General features: G+C 57.5%; 1 protein-coding gene across 2 annotated transcripts; it reads right to left on the reverse strand.

Annotated features, from left to right (window-relative positions):
• Positions 1-9,499: 9,499 nt before the first annotated feature.
• On the reverse strand, positions 9,500-23,076 carry SLC25A29 (solute carrier family 25 member 29). 2 transcript variants are annotated; one of them, XM_068990875.1, is made up of 4 exons: positions 22,979-23,076; positions 17,135-17,178; positions 12,206-12,289; positions 9,500-11,497 (listed from the first exon to the last, which is right to left on the reverse strand). In XM_068990875.1, exons 1-4 carry the CDS (start codon positions 23,010-23,012, stop codon positions 10,763-10,765), a joined length of 897 nt encoding a protein of 298 aa, XP_068846976.1. In that variant the 5' UTR covers positions 23,013-23,076; the 3' UTR covers positions 9,500-10,762. The 2 variants fall into 2 exon arrangements, with proteins under 2 accessions (XP_068846976.1, XP_068846975.1); XM_068990874.1 differs by lacking the exons at positions 17,135-17,178; positions 22,979-23,076 and having other exon boundaries at positions 12,206-15,809.
• Between the last annotated feature and the right edge of the window lie 3,862 nt (positions 23,077-26,938).

Raw genomic sequence — 26,938 nt, forward strand, 5'->3', positions numbered from 1 at the left:
TTGGTTGGAGAGCCTTGGTCCCTCCATCTAGTGGGCTCTGCCAGCGTCAGCACATCGTAGCAGTTGAACGCCAGCTGCTTCCTTCCTTCAGTGCTTCTGAATGGATAGTGAGTGCAGATTGGCAAGGTGATTTGGTTATTAAGAAAACTGTACTCAGTGAGTACTTGACCGCTCATGTTGTGACCTCTTAAATGTACAATTATAATTTTGGAATTTACTTAGAGTCAAATATCAGACTCGTGAGACTATTTTATAAACTGCCGTGATACAGCAATCCCATTTATTCAAAATGCAGACATCCTGTATGTCTTTGTGCTGTATGCTTGACTCTGCAGAGTAATTGACAGACTAGCTAATACCGGTGATTCAGCTACAAGACGCCCAGGACACCATCAGGTCCAGAACACAGCCCTGTCTCTCAGCTTCTCCGTCGGTCCTGTCCAGGAGGATTGGCGATCTAATGACGGACCCTGTGGCCCTCCGGAATTTTGAAGTGCCTTCTGAACCGTAAATGAAAAGTTTAACTTGAGACACTTTTTTTTTTTTTTTTTTTGTTCAGAATCTGTTATCCATTGAGTAGTTTGATGGAACTGAGTTAATCAGAAGACCCAGCTGTTCTCTGGATAAGCCAGGCTTTGCTGTATCTGGCGGTCAGGAGAGAGGTAAGCCTGCGGTGGATGCCCCTGCAAAGCTGAGCGCCCCAGCGCGAGCCTGTGCTGCTTTGCCTAGGCCTGGGGCGGAGGCCTCCACCGCTGCCCGCGACTCAGTGCCCTGCGTCCCTCCCCACCATCGGGTCAGCAGCCCCCCGAGGGGCTGTTAGGGGTCACGCCCTCACCCAGCGCTGTGCCACACTGGAGCCTGGTCCTGGCGTCATCCTCAGGACTCCTGCCCAAGGGCCCGCGGCGAGACAAGACTTAGGCCATGGGGAAATCTCCCAGCGGCCCCAAGAGCCGTGCCGTGACCCTGAGTTGGAGGGAGGTTCTTCCTCTGTGCCTTGACCCCTTGGGGATGCCTTCCGTCATCTCTTCTGTCCCTTTCTGTCTCTGAGTGGAATAGCCATTGCTCCCGTTAACTCTTCCCTGTTTTCACGTGTTTTTCTCTCAAGACGCAGAGTTAATTTCTGAAAGGAATTTCACTGGGCGTTTGAAGAAAGTTTAACGCCCAAGTTCCTCCTTGACATAGCACTCTCAATTTAAAACTTAGTGTAGGACACGAGTGAGTGACCGCTTATAGAGGTAGTTCTCATTGGGTATAACTCAACACCCATTTTGCTTGTGGTTAGAATTTATAGTTTTGCTAAAGATGTAATTTACTGGAATTTGAAATGGTGTTCTAACAGTCGATTGTCTTGATTAATCTGATTTATAAGTAATTCTGATACATATTTTCTTACATCTGAGCTAAAATAAATGCATGTTTCTAGCATATGTAATATAAAAACTTCAGAGGGTAAGTTTACATTTAACAAGATGTTGTTTTCTATTTTTGGATTTCTTATATTATTTTCCCCCCTTTTTTGGTGGTGGGGGTTTAGGGGGAAGCATACTATTTGTATGAAGAACTGTCGCCCCAGAGTGACCTCTATTTTCCAAGGAGACCTTGAGCTCACTGTTGGTCTCATAGGTGTTTGTGTGCTGTACCTAGATTCAAGGCCTGTGGATTTGAGGAAAACTGAGATTTTTTTAAAAATTTGGTTATCATGTACATTCTTTTAAATGTCGACTATTTTGTTAAATTTGAGTAAAAAGAAAACCATTGGGATGCTCCGCTGGAGGTCTGCGGATGTTGCGGAGTGGATGTTGCCGAGTTCTAGTTGGTTTCTCCTTAATAGAGGAGAGTCCGTCCTTCAGCAAGAGGCCTCCATAGACCGAGGCCGTTGAAGCGCTCTCGATAGGTTTACTCCGGCCCGCCCGCCCTTAGCCAGACTTAGCTACTGTACTTTCGCCCCAGGATGTGTGTCAGCGACGCAGGAAGACCTGGCCCTCTCCGGTTTTGAGTTGGAAACCTGGTGATCCACCCCAGGACCGCTACAGGCAGAGAACGAGGGTCGCTCCCTGTACCGTTTCCTCTTATCTCGGGGTCAGCGTGCTTAGCAAGGCCACATTATTGGTCCTCAGTTCCATCTCCTTGACATCTGACCACCGGCAGAAACAAGGATCCCAGAAGTCAGAGCGGTGGTGAGGGCCGAGACGGCTCCCCGGGGCCCCCTCGGTGCCTGCAAGGCCTCTGTCCACTGCGCAAGCCCGTCTCTGGGCGGCCTTCGCCTAGCTTCCCCGGCGCCTGTCGGACCGCAGAGCCCTTTGTCCGGCTCCCCTTGGCCTCGGTGCCGTTGCAGCACCTGCCAGAGCTCAGAACTGCGGGGGTGCGCTCCTTTGACCCCAGGAGGTCACGGAGGAGGCTCAACCCCCGAGCTGTGCTTCCTCGCGGCCGAGGTCACGCGCTCCACGGTCTGCTCTTCCGCTTTCCAGAACGTGCCCGCGGAAATCCTCGCGCCTGCATAGAAGCATTCGACTGCGTGGCTGGCTAGGTCTGCACCCTAGCTTCCCAACCTTGATGCACCTTGATTTGTTAACTGCTTGGACCATGTGGACTGTGCTTAGGTTCCTGGGTTGCCTGAAGGCCGAGTCAGTGCGGGGCCCTTAAGAGCGTAGGCAGCAGGCAGGAGGGGCGGGCCCTTCACGAGTGGGCGTGTTCCGCGGAAGGCCTAGTACCCCCCGGAGTGCGAGAGGATGTTTGATGGAGACCTGAAGGGAGGGGCGGGCAGCATACCCTGGACACACTTGATCCGCCCCTCTCCAACCAGAAGGGAATGTTGAAGTAGAACCTGGGCGTGAGGTCAGGCGGCAAGCCAAACTCTCCAGACTTGTCGCCCTGGCCCTCCCTCGTGTCTTTAGCCCGCATTCGGGGAGTCTGCAGGGAGGTGAGTGTGGTGGCATGCCATCCATCTAAAGCAAGATGATTGATTTCCCGCAAAATGTCAAGTTTGATCAGATTGATTGCTTTTCATTCATTAAAGACCGAAGGAGCACTGGGATGTCACAGGAAGGGGCCGGCTGCTGTGCTATATTCTGATTGCTGATCTGTTTGGAGGCTTGCTCACTGTCTGCATACAGTATGGAGGTGGAAAGGGCATCAGTACCAAACAGCTTTTTTCTATAACATCCATAACTGATATGAGGCTCTGTTATCTACAGATGGTGATGGGTCAAGCTATCTTCATAAAACAATTCTGTTTTTATTCACTTTCCGGTAACTTCTGTGGGCCCTGGCTCAAGGACTTGGCGTTGCGTCTCATGTACATCTTTTTCTTAAATGTTGTTTGCCATTTCTGGAATTGTCCTTGGTTTTTCCTTAGCTCATAGGTCATAGATGCAGAAATATTATAGTATTTAAGGCATCCGCATCAAGCATCAGATGGCTTTGCATCCAGAAAAACATTTAATGATAACTCAGTTTGAAGCACCAAGCATGTGTAACATGGCTCTATAAAATATAATAAATGCATAATGTTGTTAAGCTTTTCAATGCCTGTGGTTCTTGTTTGTTCCTGGATCTCTAAGCCGTCTGTTGCTGAGTTTCATTACACAGTACAAGTGGCTGTAAGGTCCCGTCTTAACCATTGGACCACCAGGGAAGCCCCCTCACCCACTTTTTAGAAAGCACATCCAAATGAAATTTGCATGACCTTCACTGTTAGTTCTGGAAGCTCCCTGCCAAAAAAAAAAAAAAGAAACACAACACCTTATTCCTAACTGGGATAGACTCTAAGGGTTGGTAAACATAGAGAGCTTGATAGGCTTTGGGGGCAGGGGAACAAAATACTCAGCCCTACCTACCCTCGTCCAGCTAGGGTCCTGTTGACTGCTGGACTGCAGATCGGGGTTTATTGTTACCCCTTAATTCGCATGACTTTGCCTCCTCTTTGGAAGGGGGCGAGTCCAGGTCCGCATGAGGCGCAGAACTGCCGAGGGAAGGTCTGAGGTCCAGCTGTTGCGAGGAGCAGCCATGTGAAAGAGCGTGTGCATCTTCAGGTTTGAGGTAGGAAAGACCTGGGGGTGCTGGGGCTTTGGAGCTGCTTCCTGTGCGTCCCTCCTTTGCTTGGGCCCATACCCCCACCCGGCTGTAATAACACTGAGGGCTGGGCTCAGGACCACACCCGGCACTGTGAACACCTTTTCAGTTAAATCCTCCAGACTGCCCTTGGAGGAATTCTGTAGATCACTCGTGCCATGGATGAGGGTCACTGGCAATGTCAATGGCTCAGGCTACCTGACTTCCACTGCACTCTGCTTGCCACAGTTCATCTCCACCCACCTCTCAAAAGAATCCCTGGTCCCTGTCGGCAGTGGGACGCCACGGCCTCCTGGCTTCCAGCTCATCAGCCTCTCTGGCTCTAGAGCAGATCCTGGTCTTGGGTCTGGCTCACTGCCAACGGTTTCAGCTCCTAGGTCTGGCCCCGGCCGCTCCCCTCTGGCCTGCCTTCGGTAACTATGCCAGTCTCCAGGGTGGGGGTTGCCACCTCACCAGAAGCTACTGGGACTCCCTGTTCCTACCCAATCCGATAAAATCCTAAGCCCCAGCCTCGACCTACTTTTCCACCCTCTCCTCCCCTCCCTCTTGGAGTTTCTCGTTTCCAAAGCTTCCCTGTCGAATTGGCAGGTTTACTCATTCAGCCACTGAACACCGTGGTGGGTCAGGTGCTGATTGCAGGGCACTAACGGGACTTGGATTACATCGGGTAGAGGAAAGGGCAGGAGAGAGATCTGGGACGTATTGTGAAAAGAGGAAGGGGCCGGGAGGGAGCGCAGCCTCAGAGCAGGCCCCCGAAGAATGGCCTGCCATCTGGTCCAACATCACTGCTTCCATCACCTCCTGCCCTGAGGGGTGGCGAGCGTCCCAGGAGCTGGTGGCCAGAGCCTGTCTGCAGTTCAGCTCGCTGACTCCCCGCACCTCCTGGCTCTGCTCTGGCAGAGCTCGGCTCTGGGCCCACATCCCACGCAGGCTTCGCTCAGTTCTACGTCTCCGCCTGGGAGCATCCCAGCCGCGGGCGGTAGGGGGTGGGGGGCACTGCCCTCGTCGCTCCAGTGGGCAGGGCGGGGCCGAGTGCGCGCAGATGCGCGGCGTCGAGATGCTGGGACCCTCGAAAACCAACCGCCCCGTGGAGATGCAGAGTGGTTTCCGGGGCCCAATCACGGCGGAGCAAGTTAGGGCCCCTCCGCCTCAGCGCAGGCGCTGGCCCTCCGGGGCCGGCCTGCGGACCCCACGAAGTCCAGGATGAGGGGTGTGGGTGCTCACCCTTCCTCCAGTGGTCCCGCCGGCGGCCGATCCCCCGGCCTGCAGGAGGACCCCAGCCTGGTGCAAGGGGAGGGCAGCCTGGTTGCACAGGCCTGGGCATTCTGCCTAACCAAGGGCACATGACCTTGGCCCTTGGGAGCCTCCTTTTCCTCAGAGGAAGATGGGGGACCTCTCTGCCAGGAGGAGGGGCAGCTGGGGGCTGGAAGTCAACCTCGGGGAATTTAGGAGGAAGAGACAGAATTTAGGAAGAAGAGACCCTTGCCAATGGGGGGCCAAAGGCGGGGTTGGGGCAGGGCTGGGGCTGCTGGACTGTCCCCCAGGAGGACACCCCATGTAGGGCTGCCTGGGTTGGAGGGGAGCATAGGCGTGCAGGAGGGGCCATCTGATCAAGGCCTGGGGCTGCCCCCAGATCAGGGAGGGGGGACACCTGCCCATGGAGTGCAGCAGGGGGAGCAGTGGCCCCAGGAAGCCGGATCACCCTGGATGAGGTCAGGGGCTGGTACCGTGAGGGTGGGAGAGAAGGAGGCTTCAGGGAGGGGGGCGGAGAAAGCCCCAGGCCAGGGGGTGGGCTGCTCATCCCTTTCCGAGCCCCACTCTGCGTCAGTCACCCGACTCGAGTGCCGGGGACCTCAGCGTCTGCCCCGGGATGGTCCGTCTGTCGCCATCCGGCCTGCCTGTGCCTTGCCTGCGTCCTCCTGATGACCCCACCCCTGCCCGTGGCTGCCCCCCGATGGCTTTGTCTTCACGGACACCTGCCCCTCCAGGCTGTCCCCTGGGGGCCCTGCTCTGTGATGGTCAGCCTGCAGGCTCCCAGCAGATCACCCATCACCACTGGCCGCTCAGCCCCACGCCTGGGCTTCATTATCTCCTGCATGCTTGCCTTCCTTCACCCCTGACCTGGTGTGTATATGTGTGGGGGGTGGGGGTGGGGAGAGGGCAGGTTCCAGGGTCTGAGCGAGGGTCTGCATAGGCTCCGTTCCCAACGGCCTTCAGGGGTATGCCCTGATCACGGACACTATGACCGGGGACACAGGTGGGTGTTAGGAGGTCCAGGCCTGGGCGCCCCTGCAGGACAGAACTTGAGGCCAAGGCTGACACAGAGTGAAGCTGGCCCTGTCCCGGGCGCCTCTGTGGCTTGAACTCCACTCCAGCCACGGAACTGAGGAGTCGGCCATCAGAGGCCAGGGCACAGCCCAGGCTGCTCCTGGCTCCTGTGAAGCTCCCGCCGGTGGGTGGAGGCTGGCCCGGACAGGGGCAGGGACGCAGTGGGGGCTGTGGACCTGTAGGGCCTTGGGGCTCCAGCCCTAGCACCCCCTGGTGTCCTGACTCTAGACAGGCCCCCCATATGGTGTCCTCTGTTGCAAAATGAGGGCACCAGTGCCAACTTCCAAGAGCTGTTAGGAGCATTAAAGGGGGTGTGTGTGCCAAGGGCTGACCTACTGTCCCTGCAGTCACAAGAACCCACCACCCATAAGGGCCGTGAGGGCCCCAGCTAGCTCTGTGTGGGACAAGGGGCTTTTGCCCATGTTGTTCAGTCGCTCAGTCGTGTCCAACTCTTTGGGACCCCATGGAATGCAGCACGCCAGGCCTCCCTGTCCATCACCAACTCTCTGAGCTTGCTCAAACTCATGTCCATTGAGTCGAGGATGCCATCCAACCATCTCATCCTCTGTCGTCCCCTTCTCCTCCTGCCCTCAATCTTTCCCAGCATCAGAGTCTTTTCAAATGAGTCAGCTCTTCACATCAGGTAGCCACAGTATTGGGAGTTTCAGCTTCAACATCAGTCCTTCCAGTGAACACCCAGGACTGATCTCCTTGCAGTCCAAGGGACTCTCAAGAGTCTTCTCCAACACCACAGTTCAAAAGCTTCAACTCTTCGGGGCTCAGCCTTCTTTATAGTCCAACTCTCACATCCACACATGACTACTGGAAAAACCATAGCTTTGACTAGACAGACCTTTGTTGTAGCTGAAGAATAAAGTAAGGAATGGTCACCGGATGAAATGCCATGCAGCTGTTAACAAAAACGTGGCCAGCTGGAACACACTGATAAGGAAAGATGTCTGTTGTGGGTTGAATTGAGTCCCCAGGAAAGACACAGTGAGCTCCTCACCCCCGGTGCCTGTGAATGTGACCTTATTCGACAATGGTCTTTGCAGGTGTTATTAGTTAGGTCATCCTGGAGTAGGTGGGTCCTTAAGCCAACGCTTGATATCCTCCTAAAAAGAGGACAGGGAAATTCTCTGGAAGTCCAGTGGTTAAGATTTCAGGCTTTCACTGCTGGGGTGCCCAGGTTCAATCCCTGTCAGGGAACTAAGATTCTGCAAGCCAGGTGGTGCAGGCAAAAAAGCAACAAAAAAGACAACAGACCCACAGGGGAAAAGGCGACTTGAGGATGGAGGCGGAGACTGCAGCAACGTACCTACAAGCCGAGGACTGCCGGCCACCAGGTGCTGGAAGAGGCCAGGAGAGATTCCCGCTCAGGCCCTCCAGAAGCAACCAACACTGCTGACGCCTGAATTTCACACTTCTGGCCTCCAGAAGCTAAGAGAATAAATGCCTGTTGTTTTAGCCACGCGGTCTGTGGGCCATTGTTACGGCAGCCATGGAAACTGCTACAATCTCCAGTCTCCAAGATAACTGCTGGCTGAAGACAGTGAAGAACGGAACCGCAGGACCTGGGCCAGGCTTTGCCCCAGGAGAGAGGATGTTCCCGCATGCTGGGACTTGCCTGAAATGCCCCGGGAGGGACGCACAGCCAGGAAGAGGCAGGAGCTATGTCTTCCTCCTCACTGCACAGCCTGGGTTCCGCTTGCATTTTTTACTTTTTACCACGTTAGTAAGGAAATAAATAAAATTCAGATCAGGGAGAAAACAAAATGTCAAAAGACCTGTGTAAACCCGACACCTCTCCTAAACCCTCCTCTCGCCTGACTTGCTGTTTAACCATCAGCAGCAAGGGTGGAGAAGGCAATGGCACCCCACTCCAGTACTCTTGCCTGGAAAAACCCATGGATGGAGGAGTCTGGTAGGCTGCAGTCCATGAGGTCACTAAGAGTCGGACACGGCTGAGTGACTTCACTTTCACTTTCATCCATTGGAGAAGGAAATGGCAACCCACGCCAGTGTTCTTGCTTGGAGAATCCCAGAGATGGGGGAGGCTGGTGGGCTGCCGTCGACGGGGTCGCACAGAGTTGCACACGACTGAAGCGACTTAGCAGCAGCAGCAGCAGCAAGGGTGGGAGCGAGGACCCTGCCTTTAGCCTCTGCCTGGTCTCTTTCAGAGGAAAGAAAACTGAGAGGCAGCAGGACCTCACCGGGGAAGGAGCCGCTGCCGAGGACTGGGGCGTGGGGGCCCTCCTGGCTTAACCTGTCTGAGGACACCCGGCCTGGGGTCATCAGCCAGCTCCTCCCTGCCCTCCTGTCCTGGGACTGCAGACGAGCCTGATGTCACAGGCTGGTATGAGGGACCGGCGGGGTGTAAGAGCAAAGGAGCCCTGGAGCGCTCCTGGGGGTAAGCTGGGCCTCTCTCTCCAGATCACTTCTCTCCTCTGCTGGGGGGCAGAGGTTTTTGGCTCAGCGGTTGGAAGGAGTCTCCAGGCTCAGAGCTGTGGAGACCCAGGGTGGCCCAGATTGAATCTGGGAGGCTGAGCAGAGGTGGGCGTGGGTGGACAGGAAGACACCCCTCTGGCACGCGAGGCCTCCTTCAGGAAGCCCTCAGGGATCCTTAGGTTAGTCTAGGTCCAAGCTTAGAAGGACAAGTCCATCCTCCCCGCTGAGCTCTGCTCCACCCCTCTCTCCTCCGGATTCTGGCCTCAGCTAGGGTACCTGGAGCCCTCCCGCCTCAGTCCTTCCAGAGAGCTCGAGGCACACAGCTCCTGCCCTGCCTACCCTCCCACTGGGCAGGGACGGGCCTCCCCTCCCTGGGTCACAACAGACACGGAGACGCACTCACTGCCTCGCTGAGGCTGCACCCAGCCCCTCACGCCTCCATTAGCCCCATTTTGTAGATGAGGAAACTGAGGGTCTGGAGGTGCCCTGTCGCTGGCCCAGGTCAGGCCAACCACCAAACTGGCCCCTCTGACTCCAGTGAGGGGGTGGGGGTGAACCCCCTTCTTCTGTGATACACAAATGAAACCTCTCTCTCTTAAAAAACAAAGAGCACTTTATTCCCTCAGAGGTTTCTGTACAACAATGATGCCACGTGGGGGTGGGGGTAGGGGGTGGAGGGACTGGGGGGAGGGTCATCCTGGCTTCCTTGAGCACAGCCCACCTCCCGGGAGTAGGGCCAGTCACCTCCAGTCACTGTGGAGGCCACAGTCACCTCCAGCTTGTGCAAAAGTATTCGCTTCCCTGTCCGGTCTCACGGCCACGATGTGCCAGCTGTACCCAGGCTGCCAGAGCTCACACCACCGGCTGGTTTCTAGTGACAGCCCCGGGCATGTGGGTGCAGATGTCCTTTGGCCTGGAGGGGCCCAAACCGGTCAGACCTGTGCCCACTTACAGGCCCCGCCTGGACTCACAGGAACACAGCATTGAGACTGACTGCCTGGGAAAGACACCATTTCCCAGGGCTCAGGTATCCCACAGGTTCTCCCTGCCGACCCCTCTGCAAACCTCGGGGAGCCCTGACTGTTGGCAGTGGGCCTGAGCTGCAGACATCAGCTGCGTCATGACGTCACAGATGGGCAGCCTGAGGCCCAGAGAGTGGAAAGACTCCCCCTTGCCATGGCTCTGTTTAACTGTGGAAATCTCCCCTTCCACTGACCTGTGCCTGCTCCCCAACCCCAGCTCCTAAGGTAATGTGGACCTTCCAGAAGGTTCCATGGCTTTTTAGTAGTCCCCAGGTTATCCTCCAGTGGGAGTGGCAGGAGTAGCGGTATTACCAGTCTTGCAGCTCGGAGAAGCTGGGGTGTGCTGGCAGAGGGTTCGGTTCTGGGACCCCAGAAGGCCCCTGAGTTGCCCCTCTGTCCCTAACGCAGACCCGACAGTGGCCTAGAAGTATCCCTGGAGCTCTGCCAGGTGGAGGAGTTCAGAGTTAATGAGTCCCTGGCAAGCCCATTGGTGGGTCTTCAGAGACCGCCCCCCGCTTCGCCACCCCCCCCCCCAGGTGTGGGCAGGATCCCAGGAAAGGGTTGGAGTGTTGGCTGGGTTTCTGGAAGACTCCAGAAGCCAGTAACAGTGCCAGGCTGGGTGCCCCACAGGCAGCATCTCTGAGCTTCCCGACAGTACAACACGGGGAACAGGGTCCCCATTTTGCAGTGGAGAAAAACCAAGGAGGTCAAATACTGTAGCCAAGGCCCACCCAGCTGAGGAGTGAAATTCAACCCAGGTCTGACTGAGCCCACAGTCCATGGAGTCTTGGGTGTCTGGGGCAGGGCGGTCGGCAGGGGACCCATTTACAGTTCTGGAAGAGCCTGGGCTGCGTTTTGGAAAAACCGCCCCGGGGAAGGTGGGGCGGGGGGCATCACAGGCTGGAGGGCTGGGCCAGGGTGGCGGACCCAGCATCGCCCTCGAGCCGGGCCTCCTCGCCGCGTGCGTAGCTGAGCACCACGGTGACGGTGGCGAAGGTGGCCGCGTTGACGGGGAAGGCGCGCAGCAGCGTGGAGGCCAGCCCCCGTGTGAACACGCGCCAGCCCTCGTCGCGGTAGCTCTGCTGCACGCAGTCGACGATGCCCCGGTAGCGCGGCGCGCCCTGCAGCCCGTCGGCCTGCAGCCGCGACTTGATCACATCCACGGGGTAGGTGGAGAGCCAGGACGCGATGCCCGACGTGCCACCCGCCAGCAGCAGCTTGGGCACCAGCAGGCGGTCGCCCGGCTCACAGCCCAGTGCGCGCGTCAGCACGTCGTAGGTGAGGAAGTAGACGCCGAAGCTGGGGGTCTCGCGCAGCAGCGTGGACGCCATGCCCCGGTTGACGCCGCGCAGGCCCTCCTGCCGGTAGATCTGCGCCAGGCAGTCCAGGGGCCCGCGGTAGGTGCGCGCCGGGCCCGCCTCCTGCAGCTGCAGCCGTGTCTTGGCCAGCTCCATGGGGCAGCAGATGACGCACTGGATGGCCCCGGCCGCCGCGCCCGCCAGGAACTGGTTCAGCGGCGAGTCCCGGCCCAGCGCCCGCAGGGTGTTGCCCTGCATGCCGAACACCAGCGCGTTGATGAAGGTCAGCCCCAGGAGCGGCGACCCCAGGCCTCGGTACAGGCCCAGCACCTGCGGGGCGCACAGAGAGGCGTCAGGTGCGCTCCCGCTTGGAGTCTATAGAGCTGCCCAAGCCCACCTCCCCGGGGGACCCTCCATGCAGGTGGTGGCTGCCCGGGCCCACCTCAGCTGCTCATGAAAACCAAGCAGAATTTGATCAGAACCCAGATTCTCAATCTGAGAGGCCCGGGCACTCCCGCCCTCCTGTTTCCAAAGTCTGGATGTGCCCCGGAGTTGCCCACCGCCTCCTCTCCCCGCTCTGTGCTCCAGGGAGCACAGCATGGCAGAGGCGGTGTACCCTGCTCCACCTCGTGTGGTCCAGTGAAAGAAAGTGAAAGTGGCTCAGGCGTGCCCCACTCTTTTCGACCCCATGGACTGCAGTCCATGGAATTCTCCAGGCTGGAATCCTGGAGTGGGTAGCTGTTCCCTTTTCCAGGGGATCTTCCCAACCCAGGGGTCAAACCCAGGTCTCCCGCATTGCAGGTGGATTCTTTACCAGCTGAGTCACCAGGGAAGCCCAAGAATCCTGGAGTGGGTAGCCTTTCCCTTCTCCAGCGGATCTTCCTGACCCAGGGATCGAACTGGGGTTTCCAGCATTGCAGGCGGATTCTTTACCAACTGAGCTGTCAGGGAAGCCCCCTGTGGTCCAGGCCCGCAGCAAGGAAGAGACAATGCTGAGGCCGGTGCCCCACCCCACCTCCACGGGCCCCAGGCACTCACGCTCTCCTGCTTGATGATGGCCTGGAAGCAGTGCAAGGTCCCTCGGTACTGGGGCTTCTCCACACTCTGGACCTGAAGCCGCACCTGGAAGGAGGGCCCAGTGTAAGTAAGATGGCCGCGTGGAGTCAGAGTGCCCAGCTCTCTGCTGCCGGCACGCAGAACCCCCGGGGAGACTCTCACCAGGAGGCCTGAGGCTGGACCCATGAGGCAGGGAGCCAGGGGGCTTTCTGTGGCTTTTGGAATCCCAGGGAGGGAGGCTGGGTGTCTGTGCCGTTTTTAGGGAGGGCTGTCCGTGGACAAACAGTCACGGAGACAGCCAGCTGCAGAGGGGTGGGGGTCCTTAAGACCCCTGTTCACTATCTCCGCACAAGGTACTGACAGTGGGGCCTAAGGCATCTCCTGAGACCTCCCACTGTCCCGGAAGCAAGTCCTGGCTGATGCCCACGGGGTGTCCAGGCTTAACACCCCACCACACTCTCCGCATCAGGGCTGGGAATGCCCACTGGGTGCTATCAGTGAGGAGCCTTGGGCCTTGTGGGCCTTCGCCTTGGTTTCTGCCGGTGGCCCCTGGGGAGGGCAGTGGTCATGAGTTAGCAAAGCAGTGACTGGAGAGCCGCTGGCCGCCTCCTTGGGACCACGTCAGCAGCTCGGGGGCCCTCGGACCCCAGCAGCCCAGAACCTCGCTGTGAAAGCCCTCTTTGCCCACAGAGAGCTTATCTCAGTCCTTGATACTCATACCCCAGGGTCAGAGCGGGAGCATCTTTTCTTCCTGTGTCTGGGGGAGGCGGGTGAGCTAGGTTCAGCCCTGGGCTCAGCTCTGACTCAGACATGACCCCCACTACAGCCCTGGCCGTGGTGTGAGCGCCCCTCTGTGCAGGGCAGTGGAGAGGGGCTCTGCTGTGATCACTGGCCAAAGTGGGGTTGGGCTCACTCCTGTTTCAAAGATGGGAAGGCTGAGGCTCAGAGAGATTCTGCAACTCGGTCAAGGCTGTCCTCTCCAGGGAAGTGAGTGGCTGCGTTGGTCCGGGCCAGGGTGGGGTTGAGGGTGCTGGCTAATGCACTTACAGAAAAAAAATGTAAGCAAAAAAGAAACCTCACGTCAACAAGGGGACCTCAACACTGGCGGCCACCACTCTGAGAGGCCGCTGCCCACCCCAGCACCCCTCCCCACCCTGGCTGCCAGCTCGGAGGAGGAAAGCAGAGCCACTCAAGAATACCGAGGGCATCATAACACCATGAGCTCTGCCTCAGGTTGCTTCTGTGATGGGAGGTTTCCCACTTCCCCTTCGACGTCTGGGGGTCTCTGGAGGACTGGCTTTTCCTCCTGTGGCCCCTGACACAGGCATCAAGGAGGCCGTGTCAGCAGAGATGATGTGAAATGGAGCTGGGCCCTGCCCTCTGTGGGTCAGACTTTCAGACACCCCAGTGACATCTTATCAGGCTGGACTTGTTTTCACGCCCAGGCTCGGGCCAGCTCGGGTCCCACAAGAGGCTGCAGGGGATCTCCCCTTTGTGTCTGACCCCTGAGGGCTGGGATGGGCACCCGCCATCTGGGATTCTGGGGTAAAGTGTGGCCCGAGTCTTATAGAATCTAGAGTTGAGGTTTTTAACACTTGGGGGTAGCAGGATCTCATTGGAGGATTGATGGACCCACCCCTGGAAAAGTTGGTCATTTACACACCAACCCCAGGAGGCTCCCAGCGTCCCCCCACCAGGGCTGGGAGATCCCACATAAAGAACCCCTGATCGAGACGGGGCTACTTTTTCTCAACCAGCCCCCAGGCCCCCACCCTGGGACCTGTGCTTGGACCCAGGCTTGTTTCATACCCTCCCTGCCCGGGCCAGTCTTGGGGGGCAGTCTGGTGGGTGGGGTGGTGGGGCGTGGCCAGGCCAGGGGCCTGGTTTGGACAGAGAAGAGAAGCGTTGGGTTCACCTGGTCTGTACTTACTAGGCTCTCCGGGATGAGGCTTACGCTCATCTACAACAAAGTTACATTTTGCTATGGACGGAGACAGCCCCTAGCTCAGAAAGTAAAGGCAGTTAAAGCAACACAAAATTTCAACATCACATCCAGGCCCGGGACCCCCGAGGCCAGCCCCCAGCCGCCCCGCCCCCACCCCCACCCGGGGCGGCTGCTCCCTGGTGAGAGAGGGCTCAGACACCGCGCCCCTAGGGACTGCCACGTCCAGTGACGTCCACGGGCCAGAAGACAACCTGCCCAGAGAAACGCGTGTGGAGGCGCTGTGTCCGAGGGCAGTGGCTGCGGTTCTGGGCGCCACGGAAGTGTGCCACGTTTTGGACTCAAATTTCAGTTCCAAGGACCTGGGGGGACACACTGCCAAGGTCGCAGTCACGAGATGGTGTGGATGGAACTGCAACGTGGGTGTCCCCTCACGCGTTTGGAAGCCCAGGTCCAAGTTCATGAGGTTTATAAGGAGGGAAAACTGGACCGTGGATGAGAGTTAGGGTGCTGGCCGCCTAAAAGAGGGGAGGCCGGAGGTGTTAGGAGAGGAAGGGGGTTCCCGTGGGGGGCGCCTCGTTTCTCCTCCCAGGCGTGTGCTTCAGCGGCAGGACCACTTGCAAGACTGGCAGGTAAATCCCACTTTTGCCAAAAACCAGGAATATACATGGGCCTGTGCGCGTGTCTGTTTTCTGGTAGAAATCATTAACAAGGGTCGGGGGAAGGTTACATAAAGGACTGGTTTTGTTTCTGTTTTGTTTGTTTATGTCTGTCTGTTATGGTGGACATTCTTTTACACCCTACATTACTTTCGTAATAGAAAGCCAAGCAAAAAAAGTGTGTACGTATGTGTTTTAATTAAAACACATTAAAAAAAAAAAACAGCGTTTTCCAGTTTTCTTTGACTGAGAATGCTTATTATTATTTTTCAATATTTATTTCTTTGGCTGTGCCAGGTCTTAGTTGTGGCATGTGGGATCTAGTTCCCTGACCAGGGATCAAACCCAGGTACTTGCGTTAGACGCTTAGCCTCTGGACCACCGGGGAAGTCCCAAGAATGCTTAACTTTTATAATGCAAAACAGCCAGGAAAAAGAAAATGAGCTGAGCATCTCTACCTCCAATCAGAACAAGGTCACAGTGTCTGAATGCATGGGGGGTTGTGGACAAGAAGGGTCACCAGCTTGAGTGACAGTGGGGACTTGCTAGGGGTGAGTTTTTTTTCCCCTTCGGAATAAAAGGCTGGGCTTTTTAAAGATAGGTTTGCACAGAGGTGAGGCTGGTGGGCCGCAGTGGCAAAAACAAAAACAGTTACAAATGGATTTCCTCAAAGACCACCTCCAGGGTCCAGGTAAGGTGGGGCAGGGCAGGAACCCAGCGGTGGAGAGGTTGCTGAGCTCAGGCTACTCCTGGGGCGCTGGCCATGGCTCAGGAGCTCAGAGGGAGCTGGAGGCACCAGAACAAAGTGGTCCCCAGCCTGGAGGGACTGACCTGGGGCGGGATGGGAGGGGCGGCACCCCAAGAAGCCCTGGCCGAGTCCAGGTTCAGAGAGGCCTCTGCAGAGCTGGGCAGAGGAAGTGAATCAGAGACACTTCTGGGCTAGATGCAGCTTTGAGAGGCACGCACAGCACAGGACCACGGCACCGTGGGTACAGGCTCCCCCAGCCCTGGAGGGACTCAGGGGCCACTGCGTGGCAAGAAAGCTTGGCCTTGCCTTCTGGGATAGAAGGAATCCCATGCCCTTCGGAACTAACAATTCAATCCAGCACAAACCACACTGCTGAGTGCTGGGCCCAAAGGCCTCGGGAAATCTCGCCAGGCCCTGACTGTGCAGGTCAGGGGGTAAAGTGACCGGCAGGTGGGCTGCCAGGGAGCCTGGAGCTAGCTGCGCACGGCCCAGAGAGAGACCTCTTTTTGTTTGCTTTTGGAGTGCCTTGGGGGATCTCAGTTCCCCAGTTAGGGATGGGGCCCCGGCCCCCAGCAGTGAAAGCGCAGAGTCCTAACCACTGGGCAACCAAGGAGTGCCCGGGACAGAACTTTCTAAGGTCAGAGCACAGTGCTCAGGGCAGGGCCCTCACCCCTGTGCTGGAGGAAATGCAGCCCTACTTCACAGGACCTGTTCTCGGCCCAGGGACACCTAGGTTCCTGAAAAAGGAGGAGACGGCGGTCTCTCAAACCTGCCTACAGGTGACATCCTTGTCTTTGCTCCACCTTCGCCCCTGAAGGAAGAGGAGCCAAGTTCAGGGTTTAGCGGGCCACAGGGTCTGGCCTAGGGCCCACTGCTTGCAGTTCACCGGGCTCTAGGGGAGCCCGCAAGGAAGGGGCACGAGTTGGCTAGTTTAAGGACAAAACCCCCAACAACAGAGGGCAGATCTTATTTGGGAGTTTCTAACTGGGAATGCGGACTCTCTTGGTTTCCACTGAGACATCAGGGACCCCGGGACCGACACTGTGTGGAGGAATGGGCTCGCGGAGCAGGGAGCGGGGCGCCTCCCTGGAGCTGCACTCTGCAGCCTCCCAGGAAATGCCTGGGCAACGTGTCAGCCGTGAGGCCCACCACTCTGGGGGGATCGCAGTCACGGGAAAGGCTGGTGTGTGATTTCTCTGTGATTCTCTCCCAATCCTTGCCTGCAGGAAGCAGTCTGGAAGCGTTCCGGGTGAGGACAGGGTGGATGCCCCCGTTCTGGGCGGTCCCTCCATCAAGCGTCAGGATGGACCTCCAAGTTCAGCCCCAGCTGGGAGATGGAAGAACAGACCCGGAGGAAAGGCCGGGCCGGGCCGCTGGACAGGCCGCTGCTCACCTGGGCATCAGGGAGAAGCCTGATTCTACCTTCTGACCTGTGGGGGGACCTTGAAGGGCTCCTGAGATGGTCACCAGAAAGGGGTATCCCGCCGCCCCAACTCTGCAAGCTTCCCTCCAATGTCTGCACTTCCACCACGGCCTGAGGATAAAATGGCGATGAGACTCACCTTGACCGTGTCAAACGGGTGTCCCACCAGCACGCCTGCCACACCTGGGGGGAGAAAGGACAGCCTGTGACCCAGATGCCCCAGAGACTGCCAGGTGGAGCATGGGTCCAGCAAGGATGTGCCTGCCACATCCCGGGAGCCCCTTGATCCTTGGGGTGGGGTGAAGAGAGGGTGGCCATCCCAAGGCCAAGACAGGATCTGTCAGACTCAAAGCTGGTGACTCTCTCCGCCCGGCTGCCCATTGCCGGGAACAGAAGGTGCCCCTTGGTGCAGCAGCAACATGGTGGACCTAGAGAGGGTCATACTGAGTGAAGTAAGTCAGACAGAGAAGGAGAAATACTGTATGACTTCCCCTATGTGTGGAATCTCAAAGGAAATGATACAAATAAACTTCCTTACAAAACAGACTCACAGACTTAGAGAATGCACTTAGGGTTGCCGGAGGAAAGGGTGAGCGGAAGGGATGGTTAGGGAGTTTGGGGTGGATGTGTACACACACTGCTGTATTTAAATGGATAACCAACAAGGACTGCCCGTGGAGCACAGGGACCTTTGCTCAATGTTATAGGGCAGCCTGGATGGGAGCGGGGTTTGGGGGAGAATGGGTACCTGGATATGTATGGCTGAGTCCCTTCACTCTCACAACACTGTTAATCAGCTATACTCCAACATAAAATAAAAAGTTAAAAAAAGAGAGAAGGTGCCCCCTGGGAGGCTGTCGATGCCATTTCTCAATTTTCCCTTCACTCCAAATGCCTGGCGTGGTCGGGCGCTCCAGGGGTTCTGGACTTGGGGTCAGCCCCTTACCCAGCTTTGAATCTTCCCTCTGTCATTTACCAGCTGGCTGAGCTCACAAAAGACTCAGCGTCTGAGCCTTACTCTCCGCACTTGTACAGGACTGAGAGGTAAACTTCCCCAGGGCTGCCCCCGGTCCCACAGTGCTGACCCGCACATGAGGCATCGCAGCTGCTGGCTGACCGCTCCCCTGCCCTGCACGGGAGCCACGTTGTGCCCAGGGTGGCAGCCCATGACTCTGTTCGCTTGCTTATGTATCAGTCTAGGACCTGTAAAGATTCGCCCTCCCAAAAACGGACAAGCCCCCCCCTCCGCCACCCTGAATGGCTTACGAGCACCTGTCAGAGTCTTGTGTGCTGTGTGGGCTACAAACATCCCTGTGAATCACAGTCTTGTTAGACCACTTCATGGAAGGACAGTGAGGCTGAGAGGGCAGGGAACTGCCCCACTGACTCCCACGCTGTCCTCCCTGGAAGTGCTCATGTGTACGTCTGGCAGCGCTGCTTTTATTGCTAAGTTGTTGTTCAGTCGCCCAGTCGTGTCTGACTCTTTGTGACCCGATGGACTGCAGCACGCCAGGCTTCCCTGTCCCTCACCATCTCCCGAAGTTTGCATGAGTTAATGTCCATTGCATTGGTGATTCATTACTGTGTTTATTGCTATATTTCAATGTATAATATAGCAATTCAACAGGCTAATATTCATTGAGTCACAGTCATGTTTCTACCTGCTGGTTACCATTCTTAGCTTTGTATGTGTACCAACTCTCTCTCTTATGTATATAAAGGACCATTAGCCCATTTTACAGATGAGGAAACTGAGGCACAGAAAAGTGATATATGTCCACACCACACAGTAAGTGGTGGAGCCGAGATCTGGACCCAAACTTTCTGGGCCTGGAGCCCTCCTTCTTAACCACTCATCTCTCCTGCTCCCCGTCAGAGCTGGTTACCCCGTTAGGGGATGTCCACAAGTAAATAGGGGTTATCATGCTCCTTCACATATCGTATTTTTAATCCTTATATAATGTCATCTTCACCTAGTTTAATGCTTCAGACCTTAAAAGTGAAAGTCACTCAATCGTGTCCGACTCTTTATGACCTCGTGGACTATACAGTCCATGGAATTTTCCAGGCCAGAATACTAGAGTGAGTAGCCTTTCCCTTCTCCAGGGGATCTTCCCAACCCAGGGATCAAACCCAGGTCTCCCACATTGTGGCGGAGTCTTTACCAGCTGAGCCACAAGGGAAGCCCTCAGACCTTAAAGTCCACCTTATTTGATACTAGCTTTGTCAATCCTGCTTTACTTTTGGCCAAGGGTATCCGGTATAGTTTGGTGACGTTCCTAATTTTCAACTCCGTCTTACCACTTTTAGACGTTCCGTAAACAAACTCAAGCTAGGTTTTGGTTTCTACCCTGGTCTGAAGCAGCTTGAGGTTTTGACAAGACAAGAGACCTGACACCGTTCCGTCTTATTTTATGGGTACGACCCCTTTGCTCTCCACATTTTTGTGGGTTTAGGCAAACTACTATTTATCTCCTTTCTGCTTGTTCACTTGTAAGTTTAAGAGTTACCTCTCCTTTGGAACACTCATAACCTACATGTGAAAGCGAAAGTTGCTCAATCGTGTTCAACTCTCTGTGACCGCATGAACTATACAGTTCATGGAATTTTCCAGGCTGGAATACTGGAGTGGGTAGCCTTTCCCGTCTCCAGGGGATCTTCCCGACCCAGGAATTGAACCAGGGTCTCCTGTATGGTAGGCAGATTCTTTACCGACTGAGCTATCAGGGAACCCACATGTAGAAACAGGGTTAAGAACTATCAGCGCCCCACCACAAGGTGAGAGTAGGAGGCCTTCTCTGCCCCCTACTGCCCCACCTTACCCCCAAGCACATTCCCACCCTGCCCATCTTCCACTGACCTTCACCTCCAAAACCTATGAGACTCAGGGCTATTCCATCTTGGGGTCTCTACACTCATCGCTGGAGCCTCTCTTGATTACGACCCTCAGATATAACACATCTGAACTCCCGCTCATCTGCAAAACCTGTTTCTTTAATGCCATCAGGGAAGACAGTCCTGAGCTCTTGCGAGGACTGAGCCCAGGTCATTACCTCTGGACACGGCCACAAATCTTGTGGTTTCCAGCACCCCAGATGAGAAATCCCCAGGCAGCCTGTCTGTTCACCTTTGTCAATAATTTATTCTATCAGAGAGCTGCTGAGATTTTAATCTGTAGATTTGGGGAATATCACCAGGAGATACCAAGTGTGTGTCTTTTTTTCTTTAAAGAACTCTACCTGGTACGCCCTCAGCCCTTTCACTCAGCAGACTCCTGATCAGAGAAAATTTCCACTATTATTTTTTCATCATACTCATCGACTCCAGACCTCTTCCTCCTTCTGGAACCCCTGACTTTCGCAGGTGGGTGAAAAGATACCGCAAGCCTGTCTTTTTTTTTTCCCTCAGCTCTTCCACCTTTGTGTTTCTGGTCTTCAAGACACGCTTTGTTTTGATCATTTGAGACCCACCCCCGTTTTCATTTCACGTTTTAAATTTTCTGAATTTGAAATTCTAGTTCTTGGGGGAGTGGAAGTGGGTGCTGGGACCCTTCTAACCCAGTCCCCTGCAAGGCCTCAGGGAAGCTGTCAATCAAGACCCCACCGTGCCTCCCAGAGGGCGAGGCTGGACACGTGGTTCACACGCAGCCAATCAGAAGGGATCTACCCTCCTTCCTCCCGGGACGCTGAATTAAGAGCCACTCCCAGGGGCAGAAACAGCCTACCCCTGCCCTGAACTTCCAGCCGGTGAGATCAAACCCAAGGAAACCAGGCAACCTCTGGGGCCCAGGCTCGGGGTGCCACCCAGACGTGGTTCCTGGACGGCCCCTCTGCTCTGAAAGCTGAGCCTGGGACAGTCAGGTCACTGTCCCTAGCGCCTTGAGGCTGGGGGAAGGGACAAGCCTGGCGGCCCCTTGCACTTTTCAGGTCCTAGGTTTCTCCTGGGTCAAGTAACACCAGGAGAGAGGGTCCCTTCTACCCTCGCCCATCTCCGTGCACACCACGGGGGAAGCACAGACACCTCTAGTCCCAGGCGTCCACCTGGACCCAGGTAGAACCACAGGTCTGGCAGCCGTGGAGTACCCTCTGCTCCCCAACCCAGGACCCGGCTAGGATCTCTCCCAGGTGGGCGTGGTGAGGATGGGCAGGGGCCCTGGTGAGCAAGAGCCCAGGGTGACTTGACCGTGTGTGTCTGGAGGGATGGGTCTGACTTTACCAAGAGTGTTCCCGCCCCAAACCCCGCGGCTCCCAGTATACCTGTGTGAATACAGAAGGGATCCTGCTTTTCTGGGGTAAGAACCCACACTCCTCAAGAAGCTGCGAAGGGGCCTTGGCCCTGGGACTGAGCACCCACTGGGGGTGGGGAAGAGAAGGGTCTGCCCACCCCCGACCCCCGAGGAGCCCACAGCCTGGTGGCAGGACACAAGGGGAGGTCCCTGGAGGTGGGGGGAGGGAATAGCAGAGAGGGGAATGGACAGGGCGAAACTGACAGCTTGGTCCACGGAGGTTGGCCCCTCCTGTCTCCTCTGGCACGTGGGCTTGAAGAAACGTGATGGAAAGCTCTGGGGCCTGGAGGCCTGATTGGGTAACCGTCTGGGTCACTTCCCAGCACACTCCCTTCTGCATCAGCCTCCTCCTCTCAGGAAGCTAGCACCACAGGGGTTTATGTGCCTAAGGCTGCTCTCCACACTCCTCTTCCTCCAGGGAGCCGCTGGCGGGCAGATAGCTGAGAGCTTTATTAGAGTCACTGGGGGGTAGGTGACCTGCTGGAGGAGACAAGCGCCCAGTGTCAGAGCCTGGGCAGGGCCTGGGGATACTCAGCCAGCCCTCTGGCACTTCTGTCAGCTTGCTGAGTCCCTGACAGCTAAACCTGGCTCCCAGCGAATACCTGTTGAATAAATTAACTCTACAAGAAAAAACAGAGACACTAAAGGCCAAAGAGGGAAGTGCCAGTGCCCGATGCCCACAGGCACGCCACAGCCAGCCCAGACAGAACGCAGACTCAAGGTCCGCAGCGGGGGACACAGGGCCTCAGCGCTGCAGGGCAGCCCGGCCTCAGGGAAGGTGCCCCACATCGGGCATATGCACGCGTGAGCCCAAGACCTAGATCCTGCGACGATTCGGGGCTACTCTGCCCGCTCCCAGGGGCTTCCCTGGTGGCTCAGCTGGTAAACAATCCCCCTGCAATGTGGGAGACCTGGGTTCGATCCCTGGGTTGGGAAGATCCCCTGGAGAAGGGAAAGGCTACCCACTCCAGTGTTCTGGTCTGGAGAATCCCATGGACTGTATAGGTCATGTGGTTGCCAAGAGTCGGACACGACTGAGCGACTTTCACTTTCACGGCTCCCCGCCCCCACCCCGCCCCAGTCTGTTCCCCAGAAAAACCGCGCAGGAAGGGGGCGGGGCGCCAAGGCGTGACTAGGCGCCTGGGGTCAGGCTCACGCCTTTTAGGCCATCTCACTAGGGGGTCGTCCGGTGGCCCCGGCCCCACCCCACCCACAAGGCTGCGGGAGACGGGGTGGAGCCAGTTTCAAACTTCTTGGGCCCGGGGAGGGGACCCTGCTCCGGGTCGGCGCAGGCTGGGGAACGGCGTGAGGGAGACGGGCTCGGAGCCTCGCCGTCCGCTGGCCTCGGCGAGGAGGGTGGTGGGGCATCCTTCTGGCGGTCCCCTGGCAGCCACGGTAATATCCCCGAGCCCCAGATTGCTCGTCCGAACGTGCTGCGAAAGACTTAAAAGACAGTTGCCTTGGTGGACAGCGCCCTAGGGGCCCTCCGGGCCTGATGTCAATTCACGCCCACAAGAATCCCGTGAAACAGGAGCACAGCTAACCCATCTTACAGAGGCGGAAATCTCAGCCACAGGGCAAGCCACGGGGCCGAGAGGTCGCAGGTGAGCTGGCCTCCCAGGCCGGACGCCTCGTCCCCGGGCACCGGGCGTCCCCGGCCCCCGCGCGCGCCCGGGCAGGACCCGCCCAATTCCTTACCCCCAGCGCATCCAGCCAGAAAGTCGAGCGCCATTGCCGGGTCTCCGGTGAAGCCGCCTTCCTCCGGGTCCCCCTTCGCTGGCCCCTCGCCGGGCTGGTCGCCGTCGGGGGCCCTCCCTGCTTTGCAGGGCTGGGACTCGGCCTGTCCGCTGCCTTCTGGCACGGAGCCCCGCGCAGGCGGGGGTCTGGCGGCAGCGGCGGCGGCGGCGGCTCAGCGCGCGACTCCTTGCCGGGCGCTTGTCCCTCGTTGGCCGGCTCGCCGGCCTTTGCGATCCGTGCGCCGCCCGTGGTCCCTCACCTCGGGGCGCGCGTCCCGCCCCTCGGGCCGGCCGGCCGGGGCTCGGGCGGGGCGCAGAGCTCAGCCAATGGGCGGGCGAGGAGCGGACAACGCCCCGGGCTCCGCGCGCCGCCGCGGCGCTTCATTGGCCGGGCGAGCCTGGGCGGACCTAGGGTGCGGGCGGGGCGGGGCGGGGCCACGTAGCCGGCCGGCGGCGGGGGGAGGAGCGGAGGCGCTGCAGACAAAGAATGCGCTTCGTGCACCCGCCCGCGCCGCCCCGGGCGGAGTGGAAGCCGGGCGTGCGCCGCCGCGGCGGGACGGTGGGACCGGTGCGTGCGGGGAGCTCCGGGCCGGCGCGGCCTGGGAACTTCCCGGCGTGCGTGACGCGGATCAGCGGGGCGGCGGGTGGCGTGCCCTCACTCTGGACCGGAAGCCTGGGATCCTTGGGGCCTGGGTTCAGATCCCAACTCCACCGCCCAAGCTCAGGGTCCTTGCTTGCATAATGCGGACGCGCCGCGGTTAACGGAGGTGGAGCGCCGGGACCCTCCAAGGCCTGCAGGCTGGAACACTAATTGTAACACTCCTCGAGCGGTGGAACGCCCCTTCGGGGGAGTCTTCACCCCCACTCCCCCTGTCTGTGCGCCCTCCGGCCGGTGGGCCTGGGGCTCCCGGCTTCCTGGCCAACGGCGCGAAGGGCTTGGCCAGGACCTCGGGGCCCAAACTTGCGGGAGCCGTGGAAAGCTGTGCGGAGGGGAGGTTCCTGGACTCGTCCTGGAACCGCGGGGCGAGAGGCCAGATCGGGCGCGGTGTGGCCAGAGGGGGCGGTCGCGAAGCCGCGGCTCTGGAAGGCCTCGGGGCCTGGACCGCCTGGCGGAAGGGAGGGAATGTGAGAAGGCCAAGTGGGAGGGCGCTGGGCTCCGCTTTACCTAGGTAGCTGGGCGGCGGGAGGTGGGGGTGGATTAAGTAAGAGCAGAATCCGACTCTGCTCTGCGTCCGCTTTCCCCCATCCCTGGGATTGCCCGGGGCCAGGGACCCCTCCCTGGGGAGCGTCCGGGTCAGAGACTCCCTCTTGCCCTTCTCCAGCTCCTCCTGAAGTCCGGACTGTCCGGTTGGGACTCGGTTTGGCCGGGCGCCTTCTCCCTCACCGTGAGTCAGATGACAACTTTAGGCCTTCGCCCAACTTCCTTCATGCTCTTGCAATCAGGACACACAGTCCGGTGTTTCCGGGTTGCAGATCACACAGTTCTTTTATTTGCATGTTACTATTTCTGAAATCGACAAGGAGGTTACCATGGATATATACCTCACGGACAGGTTTTAAAGATTATATATACTTGCTACTAGGGGATACCTGTCAGGTGCATTAACTGTCGTGGTGAGCAGAGGCGACTCTAAATCCAATGATTCTGCATGGTTTCCTTTTATTCTTAGAATCTAAAGAGAACATTCACTGATCTGAGACCCAAACCCAGGTCTGCTGACTCCTAGTCCAGTGCTTGTGATGGCTGGTGGGCCCTGAACTAGGGGTCTGGAGGCCTGGGTTTGAATATCACCAGCCTCTGACAAGACTCATGAGCCAGGAAAGCGTGTGGGCCCTAGGAGAAGCCCAGACCCAAAACCCAGGTGGGAGTTGGCCAGAGGCCTCGAGGTCACTGAGATTAAACTGGACAACCTACATCCAGGTGACTCACCTCTAGGAACAGGGGTCCCTGGGTTGCTGAGGCCTCAAGGGGGAAAGCACAGATGCCTGCAGCCTCCGTATCTGTTTTTGGAGGTTTGAGAGGAGAGTCAAGAACCTTAACAGGGCAGTAAGTCAGAAAATTCTTATGGACCGATTAATAAGGAGACAAAGAGAACACAAGTGCCTTTAATGCTGTGCTTGGGGCAGCTTGCATGAGCCCTGACTCCTGTCCTTGGGCCAGCCCAACAGCCTGGTACGCAATAAGCACTCAGTATTTAGAAAGCTCCTTGGGGAAAGCTGCATTTGAGCAGACCCTGCAGGCATCCAGGTGGGGGATCCGCAGAGGTAGCGGTGGGATGGATCCTGGATCCTGCAGGTCAGGCAGGCGGTGAGCTGTGCACCCTGCAGGGAGGACTTGGAGAGGGGCTGGACTGGGGGAGCCAGTGTTCAGGCTGAGGCTTGTTGGGTTTGGGGACAGAGGTCCAGCAAGTGGTGAACAGTAGAGGGGTGGGCTCTGGGGCAGGTGTGCCCACGGTGGGTGCTGGGGGTTGACCTTCAACCGGGAGCACCCCAGGGCAGGTGCCTGTGCATCCCAGAGTCTGCTGGAAACAGCATTTGGGGAGGCAGTGAGGAAGGGGCGAAGGCAGCCACTGCTAGGGGCTGGGGTCACTGGGATGTGTGTACTGCTGGCTTACTAAACCACAAGACTACCCTGAAAGCCGTCCCTCCCTAAAGAATCATGCAAGGACTTCTTGGTGGTTCCACTGGTTAGAAATCCACCTTGCGACCCAGGGGACACAGGTTCGATCCCTGATGGGGGAACTAAGATCCCACATGCCACGGCCAAGCAAGTTGGCACGCTGCAATTAGAGAGCCTGTGTGTCTCAAGGATCCCGAGAGATGCAACTAGGACCTGACACCACCAAGTAACTTAAAAAAAAAAAATCATGCATTTAAAAAAAGTTATTCCTGCTGCCTGAGAATCATTCGTTCACTTGGGTGGTGCTCTGCACCTGGAGTGGGCACAGGGCAGACCCACCTCCCTGGTCTCCAGGGCCTCCCACGCAGCTGGCAGGGAGACCCAAAAGAAGTGAAGATGCCTTAGCCGAGGAAATGAGTTTGTAGGCAATGGGCCTGCGTCATTACATCAGCCGCTGGGGTCCATATCTGTTCTGCTTCATTTCCTGAGAAGATTACAGTAGTCTGCTTTTTCAAACTTCTCACGTTCCACAGGGCCCCAGGACCCTCCTACCCTCCCAGGGGAGGCCACCTTGCAGGGGGTGCTCAGACCCCAGCCTTTAAGAAGTGGGAGGGGCCCAAGGCCAGAGCAGTAGGGGGACAGCAAGAAGGGGAAACATGCCACAGGGCACCAGGGGTCAGGCCAGGTCACTGAGAGCATGTGGCAGAGATTTTGTTTTGCAGGGTGTTTGTAATTCCTGACACAAGACAGATTGGGTGTGGGAAAATTAGTAACAGCAGTCTCTCACCCTGGAATCTACTGAATTCAATGGTGGGAGGTTATTTGGCCCCCGGGGTTGGGTGGGGAGCAAGGCTGGAGTTCGAGATGTCTCAGGGCCAGTGGGGTAGGGGGTGGTCTGAGGCACCCACTGTGTAGACCTTGTGGGGAGTTGGGCTCAGCTGGAGGGTGGGCAGGGCGGGCCTGGGCGCCAGGGCAGGTGTAGTTTTAGGATGGGAGCCACTGCAACAGGTTCCAAAGCTCCTGGGCACAGACCGGTGGGGAGGGTGGGGCTGTTAACTGCCTCCCACACCCCCCACTTGGAATAAAACCCAGGGTCAGAGCCCGAGGTACCTGGCGGAACCCTCACAACTGCAAGCTCATTCTGCCCCAGGGCCTTTGCCCTGGCTGTGTCCCTGAGGAGGGGGTCGCTCCTCTTCCCAGCCTGGTATAGTCCTCTCCAGGGCTCAAGTCCCTGCTCAACTCTCAGCTCCTCAAAAGGGGCTTGGCTGCGGAGCTCCCCACCCCAACCCATGCCCTGTTCTC

The sequence above is a fragment of the Capricornis sumatraensis genome, chromosome 19 (genome assembly GCF_032405125.1).
Source record: "Capricornis sumatraensis isolate serow.1 chromosome 19, serow.2, whole genome shotgun sequence".
NCBI lineage: Eukaryota > Metazoa > Chordata > Mammalia > Artiodactyla > Bovidae > Capricornis > Capricornis sumatraensis.